At 35.0% G+C, this 14,311-nt stretch overlaps 1 protein-coding gene across 1 annotated transcript; it reads left to right on the top strand.

The window, feature by feature from the left end:
* Nucleotides 1-1,975: 1,975 nt before the first annotated feature.
* LOC104548799 (mitogen-activated protein kinase kinase kinase 1-like) lies at nt 1,976-13,670 on the top strand (the record flags this gene model as incomplete). Its single annotated transcript, XM_010194918.1, has 10 exons — nt 1,976-2,122; nt 4,642-4,848; nt 6,572-6,772; nt 7,659-7,775; nt 8,334-8,482; nt 10,832-10,953; nt 11,682-11,763; nt 11,895-12,072; nt 12,832-13,122; nt 13,549-13,670. Coding segments are annotated over exons 1-10 (1,613 nt in total), but the record flags the coding sequence as incomplete, so codon positions are not given.
* Between the last annotated feature and the right edge of the window lie 641 nt (nt 13,671-14,311).

Raw genomic sequence — 14,311 nt, forward strand, 5'->3', positions numbered from 1 at the left:
TGTCAGTTGGGAAGTTAATCATGGCTATACGAACAAATGAAATGGTGTGTAATTCTTTCATTGCTGAGATAGTGTTTTCTGTCTTGTATACAAAGTATTCATGCAACTGAGATGGTTAATACCATGTAGTAACTAATATAAAAACCAGAGTAACTCTGTGTTTCCAGCTTGCACCTATATTATTTCAGAGCTGTGCTGATTTTGGCTTTGAACTGATACCTTTTTGACTGAGGAAAAAATGTAAAATTGATCCTTTTTACACAGTAGTGATTCCTCTATTTTAAACTTTTAGGCACATTCTCTGTTTGGACTCTACCTGCTGCTATTTCATCTTCGTTTTTCAGGAGTTATCACTAGGTTTTTTTTGTCTCTGTTTCTGGAAAGCAATAGTGTGGAATTCAGTGCTGGGGCAAAAATAATTTTTAAGTCACTTGCATTAGTTTTGAAGTTAAGCAAGCATTGATGCTTAACCTCTGGAAAAAAAGCATTAATTTTTAGGTGGACTGTGTTTCTGTTTATAAACATTTTTAAGCTTTTAATTGCTAGACGTAGTTCTGAGTGTCTAAAATCAGTTATAAACAGTAGGTTTAGTTGTTGCCTGAAAGAAAATGTATTTTGTTTACAGTATCCATCAGCTTATTACGTTTCAGCACTGAACAGGAAGAGTTATTTCCTGCCTCAGAATACTTTATTTCCTTTGTCTGTACAATGAAAGAGGGTAGGAGAAAAAAAAAGTGTTCCTTCTGGTGAGTGAAAACTTCACCTTTTTCTAAGTAGGGATTTTTGATAAATGAAACTTAGGAATACATTGCTGATGAAGATAAAAGTTGTGATTTTAGCATCATCTTATTCCAACGAATGTTATAGAGAATATGTTGTAGGTTGTCATACAGTAGATAAATGTGGTTTTCACAGCATAGCTAAATGTTTTAGAAGCTGAAGACTTCATGCATGAAAGCAGTAGTTACAGATTATTATATAGTCTTCCACTTTAAGTTGTGATTTTATTTTTTGAAATAAAACTTCATTCTGAGATTTGGATTAATCAAGTGTGCTTATTTTTAAAGGTGGCTTGCTTCAGGAAGATGGCTGGAGATCATGTGCTGCTGCTTAAGAATTTGATTTTTCTTGGTGACAATAGCAGATAGCTCAACAGAATCAGGAAATCTTCCAGACTTCATATTTGTTTTTCAGTGTCTGATTGTATTTTTTATTTTGCTCTTTTGTTGTTGCCGGCAATCACAAGCACCTACTTTGCTGTAGGTCATAAAAGTACAAGCCCAAATGGGTTACAGTTTCATTTTACAGATACAAACTTGCTCTTAATTTTGCTATAATTATAGCTGCCTTGAAGTGCTTTTAAGTCATCAGTCACTCAGGAAGCAACTCTCAAGGCCTTACTTTCATGGCTTCTATGTCTAGTTTAAACATCCTTACTGTGCATTAGTCTACGAGTCTTCTTTTTTGAGGAAGAGTTCACATATAGGAAGAGGCACTACATACATAATTTCATGCTTATGCATCCTATGAATATGAAAACTTTTTGCCATTAATTTTTATTCATTTTGTAAATTATTTTGAGATAGAGATTGCAGGCTTTAAATTGCCAAGGAACACATGAACCATCACAACAGTTGTGAAACTTCTGGTGAATGACATGACACATAGGATAATTTTTGTATTAGTTTAATATTTGCCAAGACCATCCTTTTTACTGGGTGTTCAGTGTTACAAGCAGTACACGCATTTTAGAGAAATAGCCCTCAAAGCAGGTATGCTGCAAACAAGAGACCAGCAAATTAATTAGTCGTAACTCTTAAGAGGCCTGCTACAAGTCAGTTGAAAGTAATGTTTTAGTTGCTGCATTGTAAGAAGAGGGAGAATAGGACAGAACAAAGCTTAAGAATGTTGTAGTATTATACTTTAACTAAAAATAATTGTACTTATGACTGTATTTTTTTTTCTTTGTAGTCGTGAGATGGAGAATAAAGAAACCCTTAGGGGGTTGCAGAAGATGGATGACCGCCCAGAAGAGCGCATGATCAGGGAGAAACTCAAGGCAACGTGCATGCCAGCATGGAAGCATGAATGGCTGGAAAGAAAAAACAGGAGAGGCCCAGTGGTAAGTGGCACTGACGGAAGGGCAGTATCGGTAACAGCTATTACAAATAAAAATCCCTTTAATTTCTTTCTATTAGAAACCTTGTTATCTTAAGAATCTGCATACTTTAAATTATGGTCTTCCTGTTCATTTTTATGAGCTTTTTAACAGGAAACTGGCTGACTTTCTGAAATGTACACATTTATTAAGCTTTATTTTTAAGAAAGTCCTATAGCTGTGCTAGTTATGTAGTATAAAATTATACTGAGACAACACTGCCCTCTAATGTCAACAACAAAAATTGCTCGTGTTCGTTAGGCAAAAACTTATATTCAATGCCAAGCTGCACTATATCCCTTGATTCTTAGGGGTTTTAAGACTTCACTTTTCCTTAGTTTGAAAATGTTAATATTTTCTATGTATTATAATTGAAGAATATGGAATTTTTGGTAGAGATAAAAACAAACTGCAACTTTACTTGAACCAGAAAAAACCAAAGCTGAATAACTTTTTCACACAAGTCTCAACTCTGCAAACCTTTGGATGCCATAGTATTCTATTAGCCTTTTGGATAATGATTTTGTATAAATGGCTCAGGAGGGGTTTTAAGAAATTGTGGACAGATCAAACCTGAAACTTGTTAAGCATTGTTACAATTTTATTCAGTATAGTGCTAGTTAATTAATAGCAATTAGTTACCTATAAGTGTAGTTGCATTGGTTGATGTATATAGCAGTCCCATATACCGCTTTATGGAAGTGCTAATTTAAAGCTAAGATCATCTGATGCAGTAAACAAGTGTGGGGACAGCTTTTCTAGAACAGAAATAAAGTTCTGTTGCTAACTTTCTATCATGAGAGAGAACATTGAAAATACTTGCAAGTGTGCCAAAAAGGCAATACCTCAAAGGATTGAATAACACAAAACAGTTTTTGCTTTAAAATTTTTTAAATGCATTTTGGTTACTGCATAGCTTGAAATTGTTTCCCTGCTCAGCCCACTTCAATTAAGGTTTCTGGGTTTTTTAATATAACTTTTGGTGGTCCAGATTCTCAGTTACTACCATTCTACACTTTAGATATTTTCAAGCACTAGCAGCTGGTAGCTTGTCCATGGGCACATGGATCTGCATTCTGATCTCCCAGGAAAGAAAAAGCATTACAGCAATCAGAAGAAGGAAAAAAGGCTGTGCTGTGTTTTATAATTCTCCTTTATTCTGTTCACTTTCATAATCAGGTAGCAGTATATTTAAAAACAGTAGCAACAAAGGCTTCTGAAGAGTTCAGGTGTGCAATACACCTAGTATGGTGACTTCTTAGAGCAAAGTGATGGGTACTTGGATCAAGGCTGTAAATGCAGGTTTTTCTTCTCTTGGGTAGTGCCTAACTGCTAAACCACAGCCTCCTCGTTGTCGTCTTCTCCCTGTAGCCTGCTGAAACTGAAATGCTTTTTTGGATAGTGGAGTAGCTTCAGTTGGATGAGTCAAATGCTTCAGTTTAAAATAGCATTTGACCTTGTGGATGCAGTCGAAATCATCAGGTAGAAGGGCACTGAGTCTGGATGTCTTTTCTTCCCTATATACCCTGAGCAGGAAAAGCCCCTTCCATTTTTTTCCTAAATCAGAGACATCTGGAACTTTCTCGGAGAGGTCTGCTTTGTTAATCTGAAGTGTTAGTTGGAGCTTCCCTCCACGTTTGAGTCAGGCCTCAAAGACATGGGGAAATGTAGAGCTAAAACTGACTCTGCCTGCTGTGACTACTTTCAGTTTGATTCTCAGGGTCCTTACTCTTCTCAGACACACATAATCCATGAGATGCAACCAGATGAAAGTTGCCTTGAATTATTCCATACTTCAGTGTCAAAATTCAGTGTTCGTGCAACAAAGCACAGTATTAGAAACGTATATGTTCACTCTGCTTGAGCACATATGTCTATTCATATAGTAGGGCACTGTGGACAGTGATCAGCTCAGGTACCAGGTGCATTGGAGCTGTTTTACTTGTATGGCAGGCAGAAAACCTGGGTACTTATGCAGTGCACTGCACCTTAATAATGCTGCATTGCCTCCAGGTTTAAAGTAACTATTATTTTACAACAAGTATTGTGCCATAGAAATAGCAACCCTGGTGTTTCTCAACTGATACTGTATATAACAGACGAATCCAACATTATAGCTCTTAATAAGCATATAATGCCTGTAGAAAAAATATTCTTTGGTTCCTACTACCCAAGTGGGGGAACTGCTGTCCTTAGAGATACCATAAATGACAATTACAGAAGTACTTTGAGAATCAAATCAGTTGCTGTGATAACTAGCACAAACGAACAGAAAAAGATTATTGCTTTTGTGTTGCATATAATTAGTAAGACAACCCCTATTATAGATGTTAATATTAGAACCTAGGAAATATGCAAACTTTGGATGTCTGGATAATGGCTTAATTGTATAATGCTATCAAAACAAGTTTTGATGAATTTGTTTTTCTGTAGTGTAAAAATGATCAATTTGTAGTTCTAACACATGGTTTAATTCCTGCAAGGTGGTGAAGCCTATCACTGGGAAAGGAGATGGATCAGAAATGCACAAACTCTCTCTAGATCCTCAAGCTGAAGGACAAAGCTCTGTTTCTTCACCTACACAGAAAGGAAGACGCAGTCCTTCTCCTAGTAGCTCATCTTCGTCATCCTCTAGGACAGTTAAATCTGAATCACCGGGTGTTAGAAGAAAAAGGGTATCTCCAGTGCCTGTAAGTCGCAAGCTGTGATGTGATTTTTAATTTGACTATATTCTGCAGTCTTCTAATTATAAAGGCAATTAATCTTCCCTGTGTAGGGCAAGATGCTGATACAAAGGGGTTATGGCAGGGTATCACTTGAGTCAGGAATGCAGAGCATATCTTATTTTACATTTCTCATGAATGGAATTTTATTCTCTACTCTGAGGCATGTGTTTTCATTTATTTCTGAGAAATAAAAATTGAAAGCAAGACTGAATTAAAAGGAAGAGATACAGATGCTTGGTTGTGAAGACATGTATGTTCTCTTAGCTTGATTTGCATGAAGACATGCTAGTAATTTGTCCTGCAGTTTTGCATGTTAGTTCTCCAGACAGGTATATTCCATCGGGAATAGGGTTGTTGAACAGATTAACATTCTGGCAGAGAAGTGTTCCTGGTATGCTATTTATGATCCTCCATTCCAGAACTGATCTTTAGATACAGATTAGGGAAGATTCAGGTATGGCCATTGTTAGAAGACTAAAATCATTACATGATTACATCTATCATTACATTTGAAAAGACCTGGAATAAAATGGTTTAAGCAATAGTAACTGGCTTCATTAAAGAGGATCAAGAGTATAATATTTTTAGTCACAGTATCTAGCAGGGTTGCTTGTTATAAAAAAGTTCATCCACAGTTAAGCTTCAGTTGTCTTGTCTACAACTTCACAGTGCAGTTCAAGCAAGAATAAGATATAATTGCTTTAATTGTCCCATTGCTCTAAACAGGGTTTCCAAAATCAATTAAAATATATACTGCCGTTCCTCTGAACTGGAGACAAATATCACAAGTTACAGCACAGTTCAAAGGTTAAAAAAACAACCAAAACCAGAAACAAAACAAACTGAACCAAAACCACAGCAACCCACCAAATTATTTAATTTAGCCTTTGGTCCATTTTTACTTAACTGTTTTTCTCTATTCAATATAAACCTTTCACATGAAAAACCTTAGGAGTTCAGGGTTTAATTTAACTAATGGACAGTGAGTCAGATATAACCTGCATCTTAACATAAAATTCAAAGTGGATATAAATTAAAGCAGAAGATTTGAGATGGGATAAGAGCCATTAATGCATCTCATAATGTTAAAAATGTGAAGAATTTAAATGAAGACAATTTTAATGGAAGATTTGGGGTGTTGAATTTTTGATCATGGGGAAACAAAACAAAACATCCTGAGTTGGAAGCTGTTTTGATTGTGCAAAGGAGAAGCTGCATCCTTTTTCCTTTTTTTTTCTTAATTAAACATTTCTTCATTTACCTTGTATTCCCCTTAGTAATAGGATTTCTTAATTTATGAAATACATTAGCATTATAACCTTATATAAATTCCTGTATTGATTCACAAGTCTGTGATTATCTTCTGAATGAATTATGCCTGCTAATTCAAAAGTTATATGGTAAGGCAACCAATGGAGACTTGAAAATGGAAGCAATTTAAAAGACTTCTTTTCTGTCATTATGTCAGGCAAAACTTCAGTTAAAAAATTTGTTTTTCTTCTCGACCTCTCGGCATAGAAGAAAAGTAATTCTTTTAAAGTCATGCAGTCTAAACAGATTGTAGTAGTTTCAGGTTTTGAACACTCCCTTATCCTGTGTCATTTGGAGGAAAAGAAAACAAAACAAAACCAAACATCACCTAGTTAAACTTACCTTTGTCCTGGAAACACTTATGATGCTTTTGTAGTTTCAGAGTGGACGAATAACACCACCTCGACGAGCTCCATCTCCAGATGGCTTCTCTCCATACAGCCCTGAGGAAACAAATCGTCGCGTCAACAAAGTTATGCGAGCCAGGCTGTACCTGCTGCAGCAGATAGGACCCAACTCTTTCTTAATTGGAGGAGACAGCCCTGATAATAAATACAGAGTGTTTATTGGGCCTCAGGTAGAGAACCATTCTACGTTGTCTGTAGCTTTTATTAATTTATAATTAAGCTTGGAAAACTGTTCAAAACCAAATCAGATCAAGTTAGTTGTCAACCTGTGATAATGGTTCTATACAGTAATGTTTGAAAGTTGTAATCTGTACTCCTGTGATCAGCTGGTATTTTGTTAAATATATAGCAAGGCTTAGTTTTGTCTAAAGTTTCTTTAAAAAAAACCAAAACCAAACCAAAATAAAAAAAAAATCTAATTTGGAAATAATCACTATTGTCTTTTCCATTTCTTATTTCTAGTAGTGGCTCTGAATTATTTAGCCACTTCATTTTCCTAGACTCACTCTGAAAGACATTTCCTCTATTCATGGGGTGTATATATAAATGACAAGCACATGATGTAATTCCTTTAATGGTGTGATAATTTCATTAATACCTATAGTGAGGTCCTTTTCATAGACTTTCATAATATTAATTCAATGCTGCATTGGGGAGCATTGAGGTTTTTGAGTAAGAAGCAGCATCTTGCTTAAGTTTGCTGTCATGTTATGGATATGTGATGATTATATGCATAACTTCTTTCCAGTATGAAACATAGCAATAGCTTCAGTTAATCATAAAAATTTTAAAAATAGTTTTAAAAGTAAATTGAAAACTGGTGTAATAATAGTCTGCTTTTCCATATGTATTGCTGAATAATATTTTGGGAATTCACACTTTCTGTAAAGCCATATAAAGAGATTTGTGTCTATATGAAATATTTTGCATTAACTACTTTTTTTTGGGGGGGGAGGTGGATGGGTGGTTTATATGTATATGTGATGCACTTAAACGTGGAATAATTATTTGTTATTATCACTTCAGTAGAGCCTTAGCATATACTTTTCTTTGCAGACTTGTAGCTGTGGCCGTGGAACATTTTGTATTCATCTGCTGTTTGTTATGCTGCGGGTGTTCCAGCTTGAGCCCTCAGACCCAATGCTCTGGAGAAAGACACTGAAGAACTTTGAGGTAATCGATTTCTAATAAATCTATTGGCAAATCTAAAACAGAAGTAGAAGTCTTTAGGACGTTATCTTAAAATTGCTGAAGACTTTCATTTCAAAGCAACAGGAATATGTTTTTAATTATAACTTTAATTCAGTCTCAGGAGCTTTGTAAGTAGAAAAAAAGTAAATGGAAATAAAAGACAACTAAGAATTAATAGAGAGCTGCAGTTTAGTAAGTGATTAAAATCTTGTATTTTCTACTCAAACTTGTGTATCTGTCTCACTGATTAAACAGTAAAAGGTAAACAGAACAAGGGTCTTTAGAAGTAATTGCTTGTATATTTAAAGCTGTTGTTTATTTTTAATATCTTTAATAAGCAAGTACTTTTTTGTTGTAAAGTGTTTCTTGTGATCTACTTATTAGTAAGACTTCTGAAACTCCTTGCGCTGCTACTGCTAATACATTATTGTGAAGGTGAATGGATCTTCTTTGGAAGTAGCTAAGCTTCAGTATTATTACTTCTAATTACAAGCTATTCATAGCATAAATACAACTGTTGCTATCTTTTTCTGATGTTAGGTTGAGAGTTTGTTCCAGAAATATCACAGTAGGCGTAGCTCGAGGATCAAAGCTCCATCTCGTAACACCATCCAGAAGTTTGTCTCACGCATGTCAAATTCTCATACATTGTCATCATCTAGTACTTCTACATCTAGTTCAGAAAACAGGTTAGTATTTTTCTAAAGGAATTAAGAGCTTTATTCTGTAGTTTTCTTCTAATTTTGGAGGTTTAGAATCACCTACATTCTTTTTGTTCAAAGCTGCTATCATTTCAAGTCATGTTAAGTCTCTATTTGTAAACAATTGAGTCAAGCATACATTAGTCACCGTGGTACCAAGTGTACATTCTTGCTTTATACCTTCTGTTTGAAAAAGTTGAGTTGTGAAAATAATTTTTTTTGACGCTTTATAAATTTGGGAACAAACCTTTGAAATGTAAGTGCATATATTAACTTTAGAAACCTATTTGTGTGCATTTGTTCACATACAGCACTTGTACAAATGTTGACAAGTGAAGAAACATGATTTTTCTTTTTCTCTTGTCCTACTCTGGAGAAATGCTTATTCCTGTGACAATATATTGAAAAAATTTTGGGTAAATGCACTGTTTGTGTAAACATATATATATAAAATACATAAAGCACAAGTAAGCACATATATGAAAAGCACTTCATGTTTGGGTGTTTATTTTAAGGGAGTTACTAAACTATTATGATTTTTATAGTTTATGCGATATGAAATTATGCCTTATTTATCAGTTTTAAGTGATGTTTGACTTTTTTGTTTCCCTCCCCCTGCCCCAACTTCTACTTTTGAGCACTTTGAAGAGTGCTCTTGGATGTTCTTTTCCTTTATTTTGAAAAGATATTACTGAATTTTTTAAACAGGTGATTTCTGCCTGCATTAGCAAGTGAACTAGACATCCTCTAGAGAGGTCAAACCACAGAAGGCAATCTAAACTGAGGCTTTCTTTTGTATAAACTGAAACCTAACTGAAGGGAGTACCTTGATGTGTTACTTTGTGATAATAAGCATATAGTTAGATGAATATATTCAGACAGATTTGTAATTCTGTTGTACAGGTTATGACCTTGATTTTACTTATTTTTTGAAATTGTCAAATTGTGTCACTGTAAATAAATTGCATTTAAAAAGTAGTTAAATACATAATCTACTCTTGGAACTACTTATCTGGCAAGCCAATTCCTTTAATGTAGAAACCTTCTGTAGAAAAAAACACATTTTTTTTCATAGGATTGGCTTCACTGGATTGTGGACTTCATTGCATAATTCTCATTTCTGACAGGATGAAAGATTTTTCAGTTCTTTGCCAGTACACCTAATGATTAATTCCTAGCATTACTGGTTCCATGAGATAAGTTGCTGTTTTGTGCAAGTCTAATCTTGCATGATGTAGTATTGGAGAACACTGAGCATCAGATTACTTTAGGATAAAAGTTTACTCAGTTCTGATAATTACTGACTTGCAGTTATTTCTTGTTTACTACTAATTCTTCAAAAATAAGTTTTAAATTAATAGTTATGTTTTTATACATGCTGTGGAAATTAATTTTTCACTGTAAGCTTACTTTTCAAGGGAAAAAACTGTATCAACCATTTGCAAGAAAATAGAAGCGAATATGTGTATAGAAACAAGGTATATACAAATTAATTTTATTTTAAAAAGTTATGGTTGGTGAACAAATACAGGCTCCTTGCAGACTTTAGGACACACACCATCTATAACTTAAATTTTTACTATGAGTAGTTAGTTTTGCACATTTAAATGATGTTATGGAATATATTAAAATCTGTGGTTTTCACTACTTGTTGTTTAAGTTAATTTTTCTGATAATACCACTTTAAAAATTAAGTTGAGAGTAAATAAAACGGAAGCAATGTGTGTTGCTGATATATATTTTTTATATATATATATATATCAGTGTTCATGTGAATACTGTATCTGTTTCTGTTAATGGCAGGAAATTCTTGAGTGAATCTTCTGTTAATTTTGAGTTTTCCATATGATCATCAAATAGTATTTACAGTTTTCTATAACTAAAGAAAGGGCTAAAGACTACCTTGTGACTCTGAAAGGAATGTGATGGAAAAAATGTGGGTAGCTTTCAAAATATAAACATTTCTTACTTTTTCAAAACCAAATAATAAGTAAAAAAGCAAAGGTTTGTTTGTTTAAAGAAACCTTAGGGGAAAAAAAACATAAGTGCCCAAGGCTGGGCCTTTCAATCTCTAATTGGTATCTGACCTAGTTTGAAAAGATGTCATGTGTTCTGTGACTTTCCCTTTCACTTCAACAAAGTGTTGTCTGTACTCAGTGCTTCTAAAAATTTGGTTGTTTACTTACTCAGACCAAGGTTTACGAGAATGCTTCATGAATAGTCTATAGTTATTCAGAAGTGACTGTTCTGAACTGAAAGTTAATCTTTTTTTGCTGCTAAAGCCTGTTCTGAATTCTGATATGCTACTTTGACAATCACAAATATCTGTTTTTATAGTATGAAGGATGAAGAAGAACAGATGTGCCCTATTTGCTTGTTAGGCATGCTGGATGAAGAGAGCCTAACTGTGTGTGAAGATGGCTGCAGGAACAAATTGCACCACCACTGCATGTCAATATGTATGTTGCCATCTTTGTCTTACTAATTTCTGGTGCCTCTAAATATGCAAAAGTATTATAACTTAGTGTGTTTTCATTGGAGATTTTGTTTGTTTTCAAAGTGAAAACCAGAAACTTGTTCTTAAGTGATGACTGGTAGCACTTTGTGAGTATTTGGTATCATTCGGGTACTATTGATAAGCCTTATTTTATTAGTTATTTACAAACCAAGTTTGTAATATGATGCTCTGAGAAAGAACTGAACTGCAAGGAAGAGGTTTGAGCTTCTTCTACTTGAGTGAAAAGGTTTTGTCAGATTAGAGCAAGGTTAGGAACAGACTTTTAGCCCTCTGTGACTTGTCATTAGAATGCATGGATGTCATCTACTATCAACTAGGATTATATAGTGAATTACAGAGTACACTTACATACTACATTAAATAAAGTATATAAATAGGTACAGTTTGCTTTAACAAATAAAATTCTATCTTTCATATTTTAATACTTTCGAAAAAGTATTGCCTATGTTTGAGGTAAAAAAGTGCTGTATTTCAGTTCATACCTTTTAATACTAACTGCGTGCAAAAAATGTTTAAATGTCTATCTACCAGGCTACTGCAAATGGCTCAGTTCAGAAGTGTTTATCCTGAAACTAACATTCTTCAGTAAAACTTAAGAATAATGATGCCGTCTTCTGGTTTTATACACTCTAAAAATGAAGTATGTACTATCCTGTTGCTGTGTTCCAGGGGCAGAAGAATGCAGAAGAAACAGAGAGCCACTTATATGTCCTCTTTGTAGATCTAAATGGAGATCTCATGATTTCTACAGGTAAGGATTTAGTCTGTGTATAACAGGTGATGTGTTTCTGGATCTTTAGTTGATGTTCCTAAATATGCTGAAGTATTTACTTCAGTAAATGTTTCATTTGTTAATCCACACTATTTGTTGTTAATCTGTAGTCATGAATTGCCAAGCCCTGTGGATTCTTCTATTCTCCGTGGGGTTCAGCAACAAACCCAGCAGCAATCTACAGCTGGATCACAGAGAAGAACCCAAGATAGCAATTTTAACCTTACTCATTATGGGGTCCAGCAGATCCCTTCTGCCTATAAAGATTTAGCTGAGCCATGGATTCAGGTAATTTTACTTTGTGAAAGAAGTTTTGGATGTAAAAACTGATTTTGAATGTTTTGCTAGATTTGTCAGATCCACAATTGAAAATTTTTTTCTGAATATTATCAGCTTTGTTTGATTATTATTGGAAAGAATTATATTTAACTTATGTCAGAAGAGAAGGTTTTCCAGTCTTGTTTTAACTGAGGTTTCAGTTTTGAACTTCATTTCAGGCCTTATATTAAAGGTCCATGTAATAAAATGTAGGATTCTTAACTCTAGTTTTGCTTGTGCAAGTGTCACATAAATACAAAGTTGACACTTACTGTTACCCAAGTTGTGTTGCAGGAGCCGAATGACCTAAATAAATTTAAAGTCTAGATATGGATTCAGCTGAGCAGGGGTCACACATTTAAAAGTGGGACAACTTGTATTGCCTATATTTCTGCTGTATTTTTTTGTCTGGTACAGGTGGACCTGGGTTGTTTATATCAATGTCTAGAAACAAACACCATACTGAATAACTAAAATTCAGACTGAATGAAACCATTCAGTCATCCTCCCACTTCTCTTAACAGAGTTTTTTTTTTTCTGGAGAGCTGATGACTTATCATTTATGATGTTCCATTTCACAGAATATTTTTTTAGGAGACTATACCTTCTGACACACTTTTGCTGTCACATTCCTTAAGGTGATTTATCATCAGAAAAAGTACCTTCTTAGATACTTAAGTTGCAGTGTTATTCAGTTTGACTCCTGTAATGTTGCTTTTTCTGTGGCAGGTATTTGGAATGGAGTTAGTTGGCTGCTTGTTTTCTCGAAACTGGAATATACGAGAGATGGCACTTAGACGTCTTTCCCATGATGTTAGTGGTGCTCTGTTACTGGCTAATGGTGAAAGCACTGGAAATTCTGGAAGCAGCAGTGGAAATAACACAAGTGCTGGAGCTTTGGGAGCAGCTAGTGGATCGTCTCAAACCAGTATCTCAGGAGATGTGGTGGTAGAATCCTGCTGCAGTGTGCTGTCCATGGTCTGTGCAGACCCTGTCTACAAAGTGTATGTTGCTGCTTTAGTAAGTAGTTGTTTACTTGTTGTATTCTAGTAATTGTGAAGTTCTGAAGGGGAGGGAAAGGGAGGAGACACATGAAGTCAGGAATCGTAGTAATTGTTGTTGAGCGTCACTGATGATTTGAACTTTTAACCATCATCTGAAAGCGAAGTGAACAAAATCATCAATAAGCATGAAATGGCACGATTCCATTGGTGAAGTATAAGAAAATGCTTGCTACAGTGCTAACAGTATGACTAGGTTTTTTCCAATCTTAAAGAATACATGACTAATTTTAACAGTGAATATGTAGTAAGCTGTTTATCTTTTGAGCACTTTACTGATATTTTGGATGCAATTTATATAAAATTATTTACAACTCTTTAAAAAGAAATTAAAAATATGTAGCTAATTTGATTTCATATGTATTGTTTTCCCCCTTTCTCTTAGAAAACTTTAAGAGCCATGCTGGTTTATACTCCCTGTCATACTTCAACAGAGAGGACTAAACTACAGCGACTTCTCAAGCCAGTTGTAGAGACAATACTAGTTAAATGTGCAGATGCCAACAGGTATGGTTTCTCATGAAGTTCAAATTCATTTTGGACTGTTACTAAAATGTCTTGAAGCTTCATTTGTTGCAATTTATGTGGAACTAGGAGACCATTTATAGTTGGTAGTAAAATAAAATTTGTGCCTCATAAATATAATTATGTCATTATTTTCTTAGCCTGATTTCTACCAACAGACTTCTGTCTTGAAAGATGCGGTGTTCCCAAGAGCTCAGTGTTAGGGCCAGTTCTGTTTAACATATTTATCAATGACCTAGATGGAAATTGAGTGTACCCTCAGTAAGTTTGCAAATGACACTAAGCTAGGTGGAAGTGTTGATCTGTTTGTGGGTAGGAAGGCTCTAGAGAGGGGTCTGTACAGGCTGGATTGATGGGCTATGGCCAACTGTATGAACTTCAACAAGGCCAAGTGCTGGGTCCTGCACTTGGGTCACAACAACCCCACACAGCACTACAGGCTTTGAGATGAGTGGCTGGAAAGCTGCTTGGGAAAGAGGAATCTGGGTGTACTGGTCAACAGCTGACTGAGCACGAGCCAGCAGCGTGCCCAGGTGGCCAAGAAGGCCAATGGCATCCTGGCTTGAATCAGGAATAGTGTAACCAGCAGGACCACAGAATCACAGAACTTTAGGGATGGGAAG

The sequence above is a fragment of the Mesitornis unicolor genome, unplaced genomic scaffold, assembly GCF_000695765.1.
Source record: "Mesitornis unicolor isolate BGI_N332 unplaced genomic scaffold, ASM69576v1 scaffold31191, whole genome shotgun sequence".
Classification (NCBI taxonomy): domain Eukaryota; kingdom Metazoa; phylum Chordata; class Aves; order Mesitornithiformes; family Mesitornithidae; genus Mesitornis; species Mesitornis unicolor.